The sequence below is a fragment of the Podarcis bocagei genome, assembly GCF_964188305.1.
Source record: "Podarcis bocagei genome assembly, chromosome: 8".
Lineage (NCBI taxonomy): Eukaryota > Metazoa > Chordata > Lepidosauria > Squamata > Lacertidae > Podarcis > Podarcis bocagei.
Genome location: NC_138133.1, coordinates 86,718,442 through 86,738,889, shown reverse-complemented (window position 1 = coordinate 86,738,889; position 20,448 = coordinate 86,718,442). Strand labels below are relative to the sequence as shown.

Here is a 20,448-nt window from a genome sequence, read left to right as displayed (position 1 = left end):
TTGGTTTCCCTCCTCTTGTACATGTTCCAGCTTGTCAATATCCTTCTTAAATTGTGGTGCCCAGAACTGGACATAGTACTCCAGGTGTGGTTTAACCAAAGCAGAACAGAGCAGGACTATTACTTCCCTTAACCAGGTCACTATACTTCTGTTGTTGAAGCCTAGAATAGCATTAGCGTTTTTTTGCTGCTGCATCACACTGTTATCTCATGTTAAGCTTGTGGTCCTCCAAGACCCCTACATTCCTTTTACATGTACTACAGACAAACCAAACGTCCCCCATCTTATATTTGTGCAGCTGGTGCCTTCCGACAAAGCATAGAAACCAACGTTTGTCCTTCTTGAAGTTTCATAGTGTTATTTTGGGGCCAGTTCTTCAACCTGCTAAGGTCATCTTGGATCCCAATTCTGTCTTCTGCCTATCTCTTGAAAACAGCTTGCTTTTGAAAATGTTGTATAGATTAACTGGAAGGATTTTTCTGTTTGTTATTTGTAAGACATGGTATATTGAAAGCATTTACCTACTGACCCTTTGTGTTTACTCTTCAAATAGGGGTTGCTCTTTGATATATCTGAAGAATTCAGTATTTTTAAAAAGTGAACAAAGGGGGGGGGGAGAGGCGATGTTGTATTTTATGTACCATGTTCATCTCCTTGGACTATTTTTAAAGTGTGTGGTGTATAGTTCTAATGTCAGTTTCTCCATAACAGTGTGTGTGTTCTTAATGTGTCTTGTCTTACCCATGTAGGTAAATATACGAATGTGAAATATCTACAAATTGTGTGACTCTCACCCAGTGCATATGTCGCAGCCCAAACCTGTTTGCTGTAATTCTTAGTCGTACTTCCTAGTTTACCTTATTAATATCTTATTTGCATTAATATCTGAATTGGACAAGCAACTGGTTATTAGAAATCATGAAATGAAGGAAAGGGCTCTAGCACAGTAGTAAATTATCTACTTTGCCTTCAGAAGCACCAAGGTTTAGTTTCTGCTTTCTCTAGGCATGGTTGGTTACTACCACTGCCTGAAACTTTTGGAGAGCTGCTTTCCTATCAGGGTTGACCATACTGAGCTAGATGGACCAGTGGTCTGATTCAGTATAAGGCAGTTGCCTATGTTTCTAAGTAATCAGATTGGGAGAAAGGAGTATGTGAAGTTGATGCATAGCTCCAATCGACCAAATCATAGACTGGCCACAACCAGACCACTAAAAGCTGCAATTTTATTTCTTAATTAAAGTAAGCAAGCTGAGCAGCTGAATGGAGATTTAGAACTCAGAATCTGGATGCAGGTTTAAGTGCTAGGAAACACCACTTGGGCCAGTGGTAATGCTTCAAACTTGGCAGAGTTTTTCTGTACGGAGTGACAGTGTATTTTTCTGCTGCTTACTGACGTTGCATGCATGCATGATTATCAGTGAAGATCTAAGATTATAAATAGGCTAAATTGAAATACAAGCCTCTATTTTAAGTGTCTGGTGTGTGTTTGGATTTAAAAAGGCATTTTTACCGTTACATCAGCAATCTGTTTGCTGTTTTTCAGAGAATGTCTTTTAATATGTGTATGAAAAAGTAGTGTTACTTTAATCCCCCAGTTTTTGTTTTCTGTAGCTATAGTTTGATTTTTCTTCCAGTTCTCAAAGGTTTAAAATCTTCTTTTCAAATATTAATTATAAGCTGTTAAGATTTCAGCTTGTTTTTTTAAACTTGAAAATGTAGTGAAGTTCTTTAACAAAGGGAATCAACAATAACAGTCTCCACTTACAAGGTTTCCAAGGGCTATGACCTTTTCCCTTTTGCATGCAGAGAAACACTTCTTAAAATGAACATGCATATTTATTCCTGCAGTTCCTAAAGCCACTTGGAAATAGATGTGACAAATAGGCACTGGTGGTAATAATTTGTATCCTTATTTATTAAGCTATCGCTTTTGTCAGTTTGCGTGCTGTCTAATTGATGGCCACTTTCTGCCTCTGCAAGGGCCTTGATAACGCACAAATGATATTTTTTGTCATCCTGACATGGCAAGGCAAGAAAATTGGTTGGATATAGATAGCCAGTGTAAGCAGGGGAACGAAAAATTCAGTAACTAGTATTGTATGTGCTGTCCATTTAAAGCACTACTCTCAAGAATCCTGGAAAATGTAGTTTAGCTCCACAGAGCTAAAAATTCCCCCCACCAACAAATTACAGTTCCCAGGATTCTTTTGTTGGGAAAATGTGCTTTAAATGTATATTGTGTTCGTAGCCTCTGAGGCAGGAAACACCCATTTCCTGTGTTGCAAGATCCTACAGATGGGAATGTCCACCAAAAATATTGTGTGACATCATGACTTGATGGGAATTTTGACTTGTTTGGATGCTAGAACCTGCGTGCCTGCAGTTTCACCATCCCTATCCCCACCAGTTTCCATACCCAGAAATCAGTACAATATTTTTGTAAAGTTTTATGTTTCTCATGGTGTGTTCCTTTGTAATGACTACATAGCAGCATATATTAGTTCAAATAAAATTAAAATTAAATAAAAGTCTCAAGTGCATCACAGTGGGGCACACAAACTGGTAATTATTGTTTATTACTTTTCAAAAGTTCTCCATACTGAACCCCCAAATTATATATTTAAAACTTTTCTGGATTTAGACAAGCCATTTGATATTAGACATTGCTGTGCACGAACACACCTCTCTTCTTATCAAGCCATAATTCGCCACTCTGGATCACAGCCACTGCTGATAGGTTGAACACAGGGTGGTGCTTATAATGGTGCTTTGTCTATCAGAACAGAAATAGGCTATCACCACATGAGATGCATAGAAGGCGGTATGAAGATGTAAATCAAAAGAAAACCTGAATCACTTTTAGATGGATGGCTTATAAGAAATGGTAAAGAAACTGTTAACAAATCAGAAGTGCTTAATCCTTTAACAGAGGAGGAGGATTAGAAGCAAATATCACCTGAAAATAGAAATTGGTGCCAACTCTTTGGGGAGCAGCTAGAATAGCTCTGTAGATTATATGAGATGATGGGGAAACTAGGTTAAACTCAATAAAAAAAGAATTGTTCATGCTTGGCCTGTGAGATTCCTCTGCAGTTGGAGGTATGCTGGTTGATTGTCAGTTTGAGGAGTTAAGTGTTAGCTATCTGTGAAATCATTAGTACATGATTATGCATGAATCCAGTCAGCGGGTGGCGCTGTGGTCTAAACCACTGAGCGGCTTGGGCTTGCTGATTGGAAGGTCAGCGGTTTGAATCTGCGAGATGGGGTGAGCTCCTATTGCTTTGTCCCAGTTTTCTGCCAACCTAGCAGTTTGAAAGCACACCAGTGCAAGTAGATAATTAGGTTCCGCTGCGGCGGGAAAGTAAACAGTGTTTCTGTGCCAGAGGCGGTTTAGTCATGCTGGCCACATGACCCGGAAAGCTGTCTGCAGATAAACGCCGGCTCCCTCGGCCTGAAGCAAGATGAGCGCCACACCCCATAGTTGCCTTTGACCAGTGGTACTTTACCTTTTTACCTTTAAAGTGTTTGGCCAGCGATGTCAACATTATTTATACGTTCATTTCTCAGAAGTCTTCCTGAGTTCTAAAAGTGAGTTCTTAGAATGTATGTTTAGTGAATAATGTACAGGTAGCAGTAACGCTTAGCCAAGGTGTTATGTGAGCCAGTTAGACAGCCTACTTTAGCAATAAGAACAGCAAAAATACTGAAATGAATGTGTCTGAATTAATACAGTTTTAAATCAGTTTCAGAGTTGAATGGATTTAATAATGGATTTGTGCTGTTGTGGTCTTGTTAAAGTTGCCTTCAATCTAAGTTTAAGCAAGTGCTTCACATTCATTGCACAATGGAGCATTGGTGACTTTAGCTGGTCAACTGAAGAAGTTACAGTGGTACCTTGGGTTAAGTACTTAATTCGTTCCGGAAGTCCGTTCTTAACCTGAAACTGTTCTTAACCTGAAGCAGCACTTTAGCTAATGGGGCCTCCTCCTGCCTCTGCGCTGCCGGAGCATGATTTCTGTTCTCATCCTGAAGCAAAGTTCTTAACCCGAGGTACTATTTCTGGGTAACCGGAGTCTGTAACCTGAAGCGTCTGTAACCCGAGGTACCACTGTATTTTAAAATTTATTTTAAAAAGAATAAGGAATAAAAACCCTGTGTTGTGGGTGGGGAACCTGTAATTACCTTAGGCAGCTGCTGCTTTCTTATTTTTCCAGTGACCTTAACCTTCCCCCTCTCTTGAGATAATTTGGCTTTTGTAAATTAAAGTATTAAATAAAAATGGAAATGAAAATCAAAATTATGACAGTAAATGTGAATGGTTTGCACAGTCAGTTTAAAAGGTTAAGATTTTTTTAACAGCTCCTGACAGTATGGGTATCTTGGCTGTTCAATAAGCACAAAGTAAAAAAAAGATTAATAATATTTGAAGGATTTTTGGTGGGGATGGAATTTCCATGCAGCAGCTAGAAAAAGTTAGAAGTTCTAATATAAATAAATAAAAATAACTTAAAGGTAAAGGACCCCTGACAGTTAAGTCCAGTCACAGATGACTCTGGGGTTGCAGCGCTCATCTCGCTTTACAGGCCAAGGGAGCCGACATTTGTCTGCAGACAGTTTTTCTGGGTCACGTGGCCAGCATGACTAAGCCACTTCTGGTGCAACAGAACACTGAAACCAGAGCAGCGCATGGAAACACCGTTTACCTTCCCGCCGGAGCGGTATCTATTTATCTACTTGCTCTTTGACGTGCTTTCGAACTGCTAGGTTGGCAGGAGCAGGGACAGCACAACGGAAACTCACCCCGTCGCAGGGATTCGAACCGCCGAGCTTCCGATCGGCAAGCCTTAGGCTCAGTGGTTTAGATCACAATGCCACCCACGTCCGAAAAATAACTTAATATCAGCTAATTGCCTAGAAAACGGAAGGTTGATTCTGGTTTTGAAATGAAAGAACCAAGGGGGAGGGATCCTAACCCAATTTTTCATCTCAGATACAAGCACAGGATTGATAATCTTTGTTTTTCTCCTGGATATTTCAGTCTCAAAACTCTAACCATTTCTGAGAAATAGTCTTATATTTTACTTGCCTGCTCACCTAACATGAACAGATAGATTTTTACTTGAAATAGATTTATTTATTACATTTTTATTTGAAAAATAAATATTTCCCACATTATCTTGATCTAGTAAGGGGAGTTTGAAGGTAGGCTATCAGAGGAATCTCCCCTGAACTCAGTCAACTGAATTTTGATATTTTTGCTGTGCTAGCATACTGTGTTGCATTACCCTGGCTAGTATCAACAGCATGAGACCGTCCCAATTTTAAGGTTTAAATCAGACACCTGAGATGGTACTGTAAATCACTTGGAGGTTTTGGTGATTAAGCAGTATATAAATTCTGTTAAGTAAGAATACTGACTTCAGTACTGGGATGAAGTGGTACATAATGTAGTTGTTAATGCCCTGGACAAGCATGTGAGTGGCAAGTTGTTTTCCTGGTACAATATGTTTCTTTAGTGATTTCTTATATGACTTCTATTAAAATTATATATACCAGGGTATTTGGAGACTGCATTCTCTAGGAGAGACTGCCCTTGAAGTTGCTAAAATACCTATGTGGCTTCACTACACTTTAAGAAGGATATTGACAAGCTGGGAACATGTGCAGAGAAGAACGACCAAGGTGATAAAGGGTCTGGAAACCAAGCATTTAGGAGGAACGGTTGAGGGAGCTGGGAAAAGAGTGAGGGTAGATATGATAGCCATCTTCAATATCTAGAGGGCTGTCTCATGGAAGATGGAGCAAACTTGTTTTCTCCTGCTTCAGAGGGTGGGACCCAAACCAATGGATTCAAATTACAAGAAAGGAGATTCCAGCTAAACACCAGGAAGAATTTTCTGACAGCAAGAACTGTTCAACAGTGGACCAGACTCCCTTGGAATGTGGTGGACTCTTCTTCCTTGGAGGTTTTTAAACAGAACTTGGATGGTCCTCTGTCAAGGATCCCTTCATTGAGATTCCTGCTTTGCAGGGCGTTTGACTAGGTGAACCTTGGGATCCCTTCCAGCTCTACAATTCTATTATTCTAATTTTTTTGGACTGTTGTTTAGTCGTGTCCGACTCTTCATGACCCCATGGACAAGAGCACGCCAGGCACTCCTATCTTCCACTGCCTCCCACAGTTTGGTCAAACTCATGCTGGTAGCTTCGAGAACATGAACTAGCATCTCCTTTTGACATAAGACAGGCACCCACTATTTGTAGCTTCCAGAAACAATTAAGATGTTTTTGTTTTGAGAGGCTTTCCCAACTGGCTGGGGAGGAAATTGTTTTTATTTTGTATTATACGTCTCTGCCTTGAGTGTTTATATTTGTATTTTTTTAAAATCATCTTTGATTAGTTTTTAAATTGTTTTGAAGCCTATTTTTAGGTATTTTATTTCATTATTGCCTTGAAATTTATATGAAAGGTGATTAATAAATTAACAAAACCACAATAAAACTAGGGATATGGTATTTCTAACCCCCTCCCCCATCCCTTCTTGCTTGTGTTATATGAAAATATGGCACAATAAATATTGGCAATATTTAATTTCACAACTGTGAAGCTGGAGCAAATTGCTTCCTTGTACTGCATACACCTCATGTTGTAACACACTGTTTCTTCAGTCTTGGATCCCCAAGTGTGGCCTCCAATTTGCATAATCCCCAGCCTGCTTAGATAATGGTCAGGGAAGATGGACATTGCAGTCCAACAATATTTGGGGCCCAAGGTTGAAGAACACTTCGGTAATGTGCATGTGTAGCATCCTGTTTGCTTCTACTTGGAGCAGCTAGACTTCATTTGTAGTAGTAGAAACATGGTATGCTTGTGTTTACTCTTTCTTAGAAGTAGTTATTTCCCAAATGTGTTGTAGCACACTTGTATACCTTATTGCAGGGAAAAGACAGGATGAGCTATATGCAAATCACAGGACTGCTTAGTTTGTTATGACCCAAAACTAGATGGCTCAAAGTTTCTGCAGTGCTCTCTTACCTCCTGTCCTGGTGGCTTAGCAAGAAAATGTTGCCTTAACAATGCATTGCATTTTAGCAAGCACTTTCGCCAAATGTGACTCATGGAAAGGGCGCAGGCAGAAGAAGGCAAAGGTTGTATTTATTCGGATGAGCATATCCTGTCTTAATTATGCTTGAAGTGGCACCACTGAGAACATTTAGAGTTGATATGAATTAGGCCTTAGTAATGATCATTGCCTTCCACTTCTGAAGTCACTTTGGGGTTTACAGCTGCTGTTCCAACATTTCCTGGAAGGCTGTAAAATGTGATACTAGTGTAATATAGCCCTGCATGGGCTATTAATCTAGTGTATTACATTGGATGTAGCTTTTAGGCAAAGAGTTCTGCAAGCATACTTAGACCTTCACTGCAGTAAAGGTGACTGTGGAAAGACTACTTTAGAAATATGCAGATGCTAGAAAGTTAGAGCTAGTTTTTCAAACAGGATTTTGACTAAGGGAGCAGGAAATAATTCAAATAAGTGATGAAAAGCTATTCACTTTTGTATACCTAGTTTTTGAACAGCAGTGTCTACAGGATCTTGGTGCTCTAAAGTTCTACAAACTAGATTGCATTTGATTACAGTCATACTTCGGGTTAAATATGCTTCAGGTTGAGCGTTTTCAGGTTATGCTCCACAGTGACCCAGAAGTAACGGAATGCGTTACTTCCGGGTTTCGCCGCTCGTGCATGCGCAGACGCTCAAAATGACGTCACACGCATTGCACAGAAGCGGCAAATCGCGATCCGCAGACGCGGGTTGCGTTCTACTCAGGATGCGAATGGGGCCCCAGAACGGATCCTGTTCACATCCAGAGGTACCATTTTTACCCCTGCTCTAACAAATGGCCTTAAAAGCCCAAAAACTGATTATGCTGTGCCAATTTTCCATTGCAGGGGTGCAACACAAAGAAGAATAAACTTCCTACTAGAAAGGGGCAGAGTTGCTTTACTATTTTGTGCTGTTTATTCCTGTGCTCTGTAGTTCCCATTTCTCAGACAGTTGGATGCTCAAAGAAAACTTACATAGAAACATAGAATGATAGAATTGGAAGGGATCTCGAAGGTCATCTTGTCCAACTCCCTGCAATGCTGGAATTCTGCCCACAGCTGTCCCTGGGTGGGCTCGAACCACCAACCTTCTGGTTAACAGCCAGACACACTTTGTTGGGGCCATAGGAAGATGATTTTTTTATGTTAGTGTGATCTATAAATACAAGTGATTTAAAAAAATTACTGTACAGGGTGATAAATGTTTTTGAATGGGAATTTCCCCCTCTATACATTTGAATAGATTATTTTTAATGGTTTGTGTCTTTTGGAGGTGGTTTTCCTTAGGAAAATGAACACCAATTATTCCAAGGCATTGACTAACTGTAGAATTTGTTTACGTATCACTTGTAAAGTCTGAAATGTTACTTTTTTCCTTCCTCCCATTTCAGAATATGACAGATACCTAGCATCTAGCAAAACCATGGCAGCAGCTTACCTAGACCCAAACTTGAATCACACGCCAAGCTCAAGCACAAAGACGCACCTCAATTCTGGGCTGGAGCGTTCTCCTGGGGCAATGGAACGAGTCCTAAAGGTTTTCCATTATTTTGAAAGTAACAGTGAGCCAACAACATGGGCCAGTATTATACGTCACGGGGATGCTACAGATGTTTGGGTAAGCTGATTTAACATTTTGAAGTTCTTTAGAGATGGTTTTTTGAAGGTCATTCTCAGAATGTGAAGTGAATAACTTGAGGCTGAGGGACACAGATGTTGAAGTGTTTACTTGAAGGTCTTTATTCAGCATATGCTGTGAGTCATTCCAGGCAAAGCTTTGATTTCTAGAAATTTTCTTGAGGAATATGTCTACTCAGAAGCAAATCCTGTTGAATTCAATGTGGGTTACTGCCAGGTAAGTGGGGTTAGGTTTGTAGCTTTAGCTGACCTATTTAATGCCTTTGCTCATTTTTTTTTTAATCCCCATGAACCACATTACAGCTATTCATATTTATTTGCACCTGCAATCTTTTTGTTTTAAGCTACTGACATGATTAAATAATATTTAAAAAGAATATTTTTCTTGGTTAAACAGGCTAACCAAGACTTTATGGTATGCCATGGTATGCCAACTTTGGTATGGTATGCCTATTTTTATTTTAGTTGTTTGCAGACAAATACATTTTCCACAAAAACTAAAGTATTGCTCTTGGGCTAACTTAAAAGAAAATAGGATGGAACAGAAAAGACTTCAAACACAGGTAGTAGCATTTTACATTTCAAATGACCTTTTGTCTCAGAATTTTAAATATTCCATTGGTTCATTTGAAAGAGAGCACACATTCTGGTTTCATGCTGCACTAGGAAGGGATTTACATAGTTCAGATGTAATGCTTTTTTCATCTTGAAGGAATTCCCTTAGAAAATGCTGTGTGTTTGCAATATGAGTTTGAAAGATACATTTTTCAACCTTGCTTTTAACTCTGAGACTTACAGCTCCAAGAGAACCTAAGCAAATGAGGCACTTACTTAATTTTGATTTCTGAAATTACTGTGACCCATCCTGTGAGCTTGTTTTAGATACTTGAAGCTCTTTTACAGGTAATCAGCTCATAATTATTGCCATAACAGGCAAGGCATCCCAGGGGAGTACTAAAGCTTCTGTTTCTTACACTACTAGGTATTTTGCTTGCATCACACAAAGATTATGCCTACTTCTCATTGAGGTGCTCAAACTGTGTCTGGGCTGCACCACTTCAGACTACTAAAATGACAGAATGTTCCTACATACCCACTTCAGATTGCTGTACCCTTTAGCCCCAGTCAGCATGGTTGGAAATGTTCAGCAGCATCTGGATAGTCATAAGTCAGATCTCCTGGCCTGGAGCAAACTGTAGTTTGGCCTAGCAATATGTTTGAAAAGGAGACAGTGGCTTGTTTGCCCCAAACAAACCCTGAGTTGTAAGCCGAGAACAAAACCAAGGTTTATTTGAAGAGAAGCAAACCACAGTCCTGGACATTCAGACATAATGCTAAGCCAAACCATCGCATATCTCCCAGCAGCATGACAGTAGCAGGAGAGGGGGAGGAGCAAAGGACCTGCAATTTTAGCCCTATGCGTTATGATGCAATATTGCTAATTTTTGCTTTAATGAGTTTAACTGCTTTAAGTTGCCATGAAAACCAGGCCACCAAGTAGTGGGCCTATGTTTATAAGGCAATAATGGGTGACAGGATTGCCCTAAAGCTTTAAAAAAAATATGAAAGGGGGTATTTTTTTGAATTAAGCAAAATTAGCAACCAGATCCCCCATTTAGACCTGACTTTAGCGCTCCTTTTGATTGGAAGTGGTAATGTTCATGGAATTCAATATAGAGGATCACTAGCAATGCTACTGACTGCGGCATGCCCTTTCTGTGCCCACAAAGAAGGAACGGTATTGAAAAAAATTGGGACATAGCATTGCCAGAACATGTAACCCAACATAGGCAAGTCATTGAGGGTAAAATGAAATGAGACAGTTTTGGTGATACTTGGTTCCCCTTCATTATTTATATCAATAAATCTCATAAGGTCACCTGCATGCCAAACAGCAGTGGAAGGCTACCTTCGGAAATGAGAATGATGACAGTAGAACTCTTCTAATGCTCCCGTGTTTTAGTCACCAGATAAATTGTTCTTTTCATTTTGTTCGTTTGTTTTGGTTTTATATATACATTTTGTGGTATTAAGTGGAATTTTCTAAGGTACCTCCACAAACATTCCAAAAAGGTTTTTAAAAAGAATGAGAAAAAGAATGGGGAAGTGGCTTCGGGAATTGATGTAACTTACTGTTGACACATGTTCTTTAGGTGATAGCTACCATATAGCAGTCTCACTCTCAGACACAGACTCACAGACTCTTGGACTGCTGACGGATATGAATTGTTCTTTCTGCTCTCGCTATTTTGAGCTAACTGCTGGTTAATAGCTATGCAATTGTTTACATGATCACTTGAAATAAAGTAAATGAAACAGGTGCCCTAGGAGGCTTCTTAATCTTTTAGGCTATGATCCTGTGATCATATCAGTTACTTCACCCAGCATGTAATTTTAACCCCCAGTTGGGTTTATCTTAAAAATTATAGCTTGAAAGATTACTTCGTTTCCTTTATTAGTTGTTTGTAAACCTCGCCAGTGTGAGTGGTTTTTGTTTTTATTATTTTTAAATTGACTTGTTCATTAATAATCCACGCTAGTTTTGCCCACCCTCCCCTTTTTTTAATTAAAAGAATGGTTGTCCATTTACAATTCTTAAGTTACATCTGCTTTTCTTTCTTTTTTCATTGTTAACAAAACTGTCCTACTTGGCGAGGTTTCTGAAAAGAAGTCTGTATGTTATGTGGACATTTTTTGTGCCAAGTTCAGAAAGCACAGAAAAAATGAATGAATTGCATTCCATGGCTGCTTCTATTCATACATCGATTGGGGGAGGGAGACTTGGAAGTGTACCCATAGTGGGACTGTCAGGCTCACACTTAGCTATGCATAAATAGATCTTTAGGGTTCAATGCCTGAAATTTGTGCTGACCCACATAGCTCTAGTTATGGACAACTGTGTGTTGCTGCATTAGGAAAACTTGCACTTAAACAACACTGTCTGGCAGCAAGCAGGTGAATAACTTCTTCTGTGTTTACCGTATTGTGCTCAAGGTTTTCAGGCTAGAAGAAATGCTGTGTGGAATTGATAGACCTACAAATATAAGCACTCCAGTTCAGGTTCTTAGTTCAGTGGCACACTAGTCTTGCTGGTTGTCTCCTGAGTGTAGAGCTAGACTGTGATGGGAATTAGATAAACAAAGATTTCACCACCGTCTTAATGTATCCAGTGAAAGGCAAACAGCAGGCATGGTTCTGTTCAGTATGAAAATCTGAAGCAGCTGTTACTGTTCAGTAGTGACCGTTCTTTCACCGTGGTGATTCATGTTGCCTCTCAAGAACTTTTAAAATGTATTATTTATTCACATTTACAGCACTTATATGCTTTATAACATTATGTTTTCTGGGCTGTTTACCACACATGCATGCATGCACACACACACAATTCAAATACAGGATAAAAGCAAAATCAACGTAGCTATAACAAGAAAACAATACTAACTGCAACTTAAAGTTAAAACACAGGTATAAAAGCTGGGAGAAACATACTACACTTCTAGCTAATATTTCATTACCCATAAACAATTTTATTAAGGAATAACTCGTAATAAACACAAATGCTTGCTATGCTATTATTTGATCTTATGTAGAAAATGTGAATTCTTAAAATTTATGCTCAGGAGACTATTTTCTTTACATTTATATCCCATTTTCTTCTGTCCTGAAACCCAAGGCAGCATGCAAGTGGTTCGTAGGCGATCACCCATCCAGGCACTGTCTGAACACAGGCCTGCTTCTGTTCAGCAAGGTGGTGTCCTCATGTGCCTTCTGACCATATCATGCTCATTCAAGAAAGCCATATATGAATTTTAAGAAAAATTAAACAAATCATTGCATTCTTTCTCTTTTTTTAGGGCATAATCCAGAAGATAGTAGATAGTCACAAAGTAAAAAATGTAGCCTGTTACGGTTTACGGCTCAGTCACCTGCAGTCAGAGGAAGTTCACTGGCTTCATCCAGACATGGGAGTGTCCAACGTGAGGGAGAAATTTGAACTATCTCACGCGCCGGAGGAATGGAAGTAAGGCAAAAACCTAGAAGCGTTCCTACTCGTTAAATGCATGATACTTTGAAAACTATGTTGTGTACTGCTCCATAGTTCCATAGAGGTGGAAGCAGTTAAATTAACAAGCAGATATGTTTTTGTTTAGGAAATGAGAAAGTAAATGATGCAGTGAAATCAGATATTTCGGTGGAAACCCATTCCAGTTGTGGGGGGCACGGGGGAGGCCTGCTAGGTACAGGAAGCAAAATAAAAAATAATACAAACATGAAAAATGTAAACACAGGAAGAGTAGAACAGTGGCTGGCTGGCTTAAATGAAGCCTGTCCCAGATGACTTATCTGCTGCCCTAGCAGTTTGAGGTGGGGAAGGATGGAATTGCTTCTTTGCTGTGCATTGATCCTGCTGACTAGGCAAGGAGGAGAGGCTATCAAAGGCAGTTCAGGAGCTGGATGTTGGGGGAAACAGTTACCAAGTATGGAAAAAAAGAGTGGTGAGAGGCCCTAGAGACAGACATGTAGGGTCTACTTCAGGCATAGGCAAACTCGGCCCTCCAGATGTTTGGGGACTACAGTGGTACCTCAGGTTACAAACGCTTCAGGTTACATACGCTTCAGGTTACAGACTCCGCTAACCCAGAAATAGTACCTCGGGTTAAGAACTTTGCTTCAGGATGAGAACAGAAATCGTGCTCCGGCGGCGTGGCAGCAGCGGGAGGCCCCGTTGGCTAAAGTGGTGCTTCAGGTTAAGAACAGTTTCAGATTAAGAACGGACCTTCGGAATGAATTAAGTACTTAACCCAAGGTACCACTGTATAGCTCCCATCATCCCTGACCACTGGTCCTGTTAGCTAGGGATGATGGGAGTTGTCCCAAAACATCTGGAGGGCCAAGTTTGCCTATGCCTGGTCTAATTGGTATAAGGAAGAGAGTTAAGTGCACTCCCTTAGAAGCACCATGGCTCAGCTTAGAAAAGGCAGGGGGAAGAGGATAGTGGGTATGAAACAGGAAATACAACTGCCAATATTACCTCTCCCAATGCTTGAGAGAAAGTGGTGGAAGCACAGTTTGGAGATAGTCGGCTGCAAGTTCCTCAGTGTTAGTTGTGGTAAGCTGTGCCCTTTAGGTCATTGAAGCATAGAAGTAGTTTAAATATATTTAAAATATTATTTGGGGGGGGCGATGCTGAAAATTCCCTGTTAGCACAGTGTTGCAACACTGGTTCAGAGTAGTACACTCTATGGCTATAGAACCCTGGTTTTGCTTGTCCCTGTAAATGCTGGTGTCAGGGAACTGACATCGGAGCCAGAGGCGGAGGCGAGGCTCTCAAACGATGCTGGAGAAGGGCCCAGCAGGGGGAGAGGCGGCTCACCAGCTGGGGAAGGAAATCAGCGTAACACCAGGGATAAAGGGGGGCAGATGGGGGAATCGGCGAGGGGGCTCCAGGACTCCTCACCGGAGATCAGCGAGGAGAGCACGGGTCCTCCGCTACCCACGCCCTCCCTGCGCAGAAGACTTCCGCGCAGGGAGAGTAGGAGGAGACTTGGAGTCAAACAACTTTTATGCTGGAAAAGGTTTAAGAAACGCCCACTGACGGATTCTGCCAGCGACTGAACAGCCACGAAGTGTAGGGCTGTCCAGACAGAAAAGGTTTAACAAGGCAAACTAGCCAGGAGTGGCACCAACTTGCGCACAAGTAACCCCTACAGTTATTACAGCTGCCTATTGAGAATGAAAGATCTTTTGACTATCTCTGACACTGTGGCTCCAAGTAGACGCAACAGGGCAAGTTGCGAAACATTTATGAATGTTCTGGAACTGCATTCACACATTCAGTGTGGTACGTTTGGCAATTAAGACTTCTGTAACCTCATTTCTTGCTTTCTCTGGAACTTCTTAGCAGGTTGACAGGCATTGGACATTTGTGGAAACTATCATTCCTGTTAGAAGCATTGCTGAGTTACTGTGGGTCCTTGAGCAAGATGGCTCTCTTAATTATTGTGGCAGAGTTGCAGGGAACTCTTTTGTGTGTTCTCCCTACTTGTGTCAGGCAGAGCCTAATCTGCTCCAGCTTCTCTAGGTCCTCATTAAAAAGGTAAAGGGACCCCTGACCATTAGGTCCAGTCGTGACCGACTCTGGGGTTGCGGCGCTCATCTCGCTTTATTGGCCGAGGGAGCCGGCGTACAGCTTCTGGGTCATGTGTCCAGCATGATTAAGCCGCTTCTGGCGAACCAGAGCAGTGCACGGTAACACCGTTTACCTTCCCACCGGAGCGGTTCCTATTTATCTACTTGCACTTTGACGTGCTTTCGAACTGCTAGGTTGGCAGGAGCTGGGACCGAGCAACAGGAGCTCACCCCGTCACGGGGATTCGAACCGCCGACCTTCTGATCGGCAAGTCCTAGGCTCTGTGGTTTAACCCACAGCGCCACCCGTGTCCCTTAGGTCCTCATTAAGTTACAGCAAATATGGCAGTACTGTTTTTTCCTAGGCTCTGTAACGGACCTGGTTTGGTGTCTGGCCCTTCTGATGATAGTCACATCATTGCTAGTTTGCAAAAGTAGTGACTCTTCATCTAATGAGTGACTCACCCATTAGGAGTTCTTGCTACAAGCAAGGAGCTGCATGCACTAGAAAAATGCCTTCTGATTTTTACAGTGTGATTTGGCTCTCTCTGGCTTTGCATTCAGTTTGACAGCCTATAACATTTTTTTCTTGTGATGCTGAGTGCATTGCAACAAATAAAGTGCAGCATGGGTATGAACTATCTTGGGACAGACTTGCTTGTCTTAACCCTTCACATTAAATTAAAAGGTTTTTAAAATTTTGAGTGAATAAAATGTAGCATTTATTTTTCCACATTAACATTTCTATTTCAGTGTTCTGTAGTGAACGTGTGATTCTTTTTTCACCAAGTAAATTATCATAAAATCATACAAAATTATACCTTTGACATTTTTTCAAAGTATACTTATATTCAGTGTGACTGTAATTTATGCTGGAAAAATTAGTTCTGAAACGTAAAAGTGCCAGTTTCATTTATAGTATTCACTGGTACTCTCATGTCTTAATGCATTGCAGAACAAAGATAATAACCTTTAAAAGCAAAGTTAGATAATTGTTCTGATGTTTAGGTGATCAGGTCATATAAAATCCCTCATGAAAGCATCATGAGTTTGTATAAATTATTCATCATCTTTCCAGAGTGTAATTTCATGCTTTATCAAAGATGTGCAGCCTGCCTTGCTCTCTTAATCTGTGGAGGTTTGTTGGGAATAATGAAACCACTGCTGTCATATTTTTTTAATACATGAAACACAGCATTTAGTATCGGATGACAGTGCTTGTAAAAATATTTAGATTAGTGGGGTAGAAGAAGAATTCTGGAAGAGGGCTTGAATCTAATAGCTTTCTACTGCGTAATAATATATAAATGAGGATTCTCCTTAAATAGCTTTAACTTTAAAAAAAAATGTAAAAAGGAGGTTTCTGTCAGCGCGAATGAGAAGATGTGACAACTTAATTCTGGTATTCATATTTGTGTCACCTTTTCCAGAGCTTTTCTATAGTAAAAGAGCCAGAGATGGAAGAATCAAGCGGTGGTTAACAGAGAACTAGATCTGCACCAGACCAGTGAAATGTGCAAGTCACTCTTGCAGCTGCTTTCTGTTCATGTTCTTCATTCATGGCTGCTCCTGTATTTAGCACTCGGACAACTTGCTGCCGAGAGCATCTGTGTTCTGCTCTACTGCTGGTGCTGACAACATGTAAACCCCACAATTTGGGCTTCTGATTCTTGGGACTCGCTCAGTGTCCTCATTTTGAGAAGTGCAGTAATGGAATATGAATGAATATGGGTGTGTTTTTTAAAGAAGGGGTAGGATAAAAATCAAGTTAGTAATAATGGTGATGATTAATAAAAGTACAGTGGTGCCTCGCAAGACGAAATTAATTCGTTCCGCAAGTCTCTTCGTCTTGCGGTTTTTTCGTCTTGCGATGCACGGTTTCCCATAGGAATGCATTGAAAATCAATTAATGCGTTCCTAGGGAAACCGCCTTCAGACCAGGTCCGGGGACAGTCTGTCCCCGGACCTCTTCTGAAGGCTGGGGGGGGGGGGACAAGGGCTTTTCTTCCCACCCCCAGCATTTTAAAAAACCCCGGGACAGCGGAGGACTTCTCCGCTGTCCGGGCGATCTTAAAATGCTGGCGGGCGGCATTTTAAAATCGCCCGGGACAGCGGAGGACTTCTCCGCTGTCCGGGGCGATTTAAAAGCCCCTGGGAAGGCAGGCAGGGGGGACAAAGACTTTCGCCCCCCGCCCGCCTTCAGAAGGTGTTCCGGCCCCCCCGCCCGGCTTCGCAGCAGCGCTCTGGAGCCCGGCGGCTGGGGCAGGTGTTCCCGCCCCCCGCCCTGCTTCGGAGCAGCGTTCCGAAGCGGGGTGGCTGGGGCAGGTGTTCCCGCCCCCCCCGCCCGGCTTTGCAGCAGCGCTCCGGAGCCCGGCGGCTGGGGCAGGTGTTCCCGCCCCCCGTCCTGCTTCGGAGCACTGGGAGAAGCGATCTCCCCGCAGCCCCTTGCTTCAAAAGAGAAGACCCGCTGTCCCCGGTGCAAGCTTCGTTTTGCGAAGCAAGCCCATAGGGAGATTCGTCTTGCGAGGCAACTTGAAAACGAAAAAACCTTTCGTTTTGCGAGTTTTTCGTCTCGCGAGGCGTTCGTCTTGCGGGGTACCACTGTAGTAATGTTTTGGTCTATGAGACTGATTTCTGAATTCTATCCCAGGGACTTCTGGGGCTTCTCTAAAGTTTATCAGGAATTTTTCAATGAGAAAGATCAGTAATACCCGAAACCTTGTCTGCCACTGTCATCAGTGAGTAGCAGCAAGGGAGCTTTGCATGACTTCTGTGCTGCATTCACCATCTACAAGAGACAATGGCCAAAAAACCCGGTGAACACCCTGCGTGGATTGGAGAGTTCTAGGATACAGTGACCTTGACAATGTGCAGGGCATCCTTGGCAGACAAGTCAATATAGAAAGGGTTCCCTGAAGATACAGAGTTTGCAAACCATTGGCCTAGAACAGGGGCCAGGAAACTTTTTCAGCAGGGGGCCGACCCACTGTCCCTCAGACCTTGTGGGGGGCCGGACTATTTTGGAAAAAAAAAAAAATTGAACGAATTCCTATGCCCCACAAATAACCCAGAGGTGCATTTTAAATAAAAGCACACATTCTACTCATGTAGAAACACGCTGATTCCCGGACCGTCCGTGGGCCGGATTTAGAAGGCGATTGGGCTGGATCCGGTCCCCGAGCCTTAGTTTGCCCTACCCATGGTCTAGAAGCTCAGTCTGGCATCCTGTCAAAACGAATACGTCTTTTGCTTTCCTGGAAGTTGTCTGAAAAACCCTTTCAGCTCATCTTAACAGAACTGCTGACAGACAATTGACATGAACAACATTAAGCAAAGTACAGTGGTACCTCGGGTTAAGTACTTAATTCGTTCCGGAGGTCCGTACTTAACCTGAAACTGTTCTTAACCTGAAGCACCACTTTAGCTAATGGGGCCTCCTGCTGCTGCCGCGCTGCCAGAGCACAATTTCTGTTCTCATCCTGGAGCAAAGTTCTTAACCTGAAGCACTATTTCTGGGTTAGCGGAGTCTGTAACCTGAAGCGTATGTAACCCGAGGTACCACTGTATGGTTCTGTAGAATGAGGATGATGAGGACCAAAAGTAGCTCATTGCTAGGTTGCTCTTATACATCCTGCTGCAAGAAGTCTCAGAGCAGCATCAGAGCACTGATCCCCTTGAGTGTGGCACTTCTTTTTAACTTCAGTGGACCATTGCAGACCTGGATCATGTCTCAGTTGCACTTCTCACAGCCTGAAACTGCACTACCAGCAAAGCATTTAAACTGAAATAAAAACATAATGCAAATCGCTGTCTCCATGCTTAGGTGCTGAACAGCAGCATATGATAACATTTTTCTTCCAAAAAAAAGTTGAAACCATTATTTTTAGTGGAATGGTTCCTTTTTTTAAAAAAAGTTGCCAAATAAGCACAAAGGATGCTAGTGAAATTGCTCCCTGACTGTTCATTGTGATAACATTTTCTTATTTACAAAACTTTATTATGCTGAAGATTTGTTTGCATGGTGTATTAGGCATGTCTCATCAACCTTTTCATTTTGAAAGGTATAAAGGCTGATGTTTGAAATCTTATAATAATTTTCATCTCCAGTTTTTAAATCACTGGAACTTACTTTGCATTATCTAGGGGCAGAGAAGTTAGAATTTTAAAGTCTAAAGCAGTTGCAGTGGTAAAATAGTGTTTACTTCTAAAACTGCAGAACAGTTTTAGTTTTAAAACTGCAGAAGAATCTGCTTGTTGTAAAATGCTTTCTAGAAATAGCTGGTGATGTTTTTAAAAAGAAAAAGAAGCTGCAAACAACTTGCAAGAGATCTCGATTTAGGCAGCCTGTGTAGAAGCCCAGGATTTAAAAGCTCTTGCTTAAGCTGATGATTATCTTCAGGTATAATTGATTGTTTTAACATGGTGATAACGATGCTTTCATAGGCTGTGACTTGGAAGTTAGATTCATGTTGACACAGCGTGGAGAGTGGGATGATAATCACAGTAACAAACACATTCAGAATTGAAAGGTGGTGATTTCTTTGTGAGATCAGATAGGAAGAGGTTTACTGTGACATTTTTTTTTTGCTTGTGAGGACAAAGTGACTTGTTGGCACTTCTGTTTCCTTATAATTTGTGCCATTAAAATATAGATACAGGAAGAAGCTGACAGTATTATTTTGCAGAGAATGAAATAGGATGGATGCACAATAATTTTATAGCAATTAACTCATATTTGGATCAAATTTAATGTTATTGTAGGGAAGATATAATAGTTCTAAAGGAGGGTAGCACTTGTAAAGCATATTAGAAGTGGGCCAATGTCTAAAAGAGCTGCATATTTTGGACAGAGATATTGCCAGTTTTTCACAGCAGCTGCTGGCATTCCTGGAGAGAAGAGTTCCATTTTATATTGAGAAGCTTGTTTGGATCTTGTCCATAGCTTTCTGCACAGATCATGAACCAGTTATGTTATGATGGTGAATTACGGAAGGCCAGTAATACAGTTTGTGTGTCAGTGTTAATAAGAAATTAGAATTGTATGAATGGCGATTGCTGTGAAGTTCAGTGGTTTCAACAGCACCTTGCATAAGCATTTCATTTCATGGAATTTTAAAATTCCCACCCATCTCTCTTTAAAAATCAAGCATTGTTTCCCTGTTGCTTTTTGATGTGCATATGAATTCTCACATATTTGGCTCTCATTGCAAGTCTTAATTTCATCTGTCTTGTTTTACCTCCAGGATATGTAGAATATATGCCTGCTGGTAGTGAGTGTTTTGTTTTGATTTCATGTAAGCTGCTCTGAGAGCCTTTTTGGATGAAGAGTGGGGTACAAATGCTCTAAATAAATAAAATCTAAATAAATATTATACAGAACGGTTAGAGATTTTTTTTAAAAATTATGTGATGATGACTCATAACTTACAAAACACAAAGCATATAATTTTTCTGCATTTTCTATCCTTGTAGATATGAACTTCGAATCCGATACTTACCGAAAGGATTTCTGAACCAGTTTACTGAAGATAAGCCAACGTTAAATTTTTTCTATCAGCAGGTAAACACAT

At 41.2% G+C, this 20,448-nt stretch overlaps 1 protein-coding gene across 10 annotated transcripts in view; it reads left to right on the top strand.

Moving 5' to 3' along the window:
• The window catches only part of PTK2 (protein tyrosine kinase 2), a 206,681-nt gene that overhangs the window by 86,402 nt on the left and 99,831 nt on the right, over window positions 1–20,448 (top strand). For all 10 annotated transcript variants that reach the window (XM_081204424.1, XM_081204417.1, XM_081204426.1 and 7 more), the window contains 3 exons: window positions 8,503–8,729; window positions 12,604–12,770; window positions 20,351–20,438. In XM_081204424.1, the coding sequence (XP_081060550.1) occupies window positions 8,535–8,729; window positions 12,604–12,770; window positions 20,351–20,438 (450 nt within the window). In that variant the 5' untranslated portion in view covers window positions 8,503–8,534. The remainder of the gene's footprint in view (window positions 1–8,502; window positions 8,730–12,603; window positions 12,771–20,350; window positions 20,439–20,448) is intronic.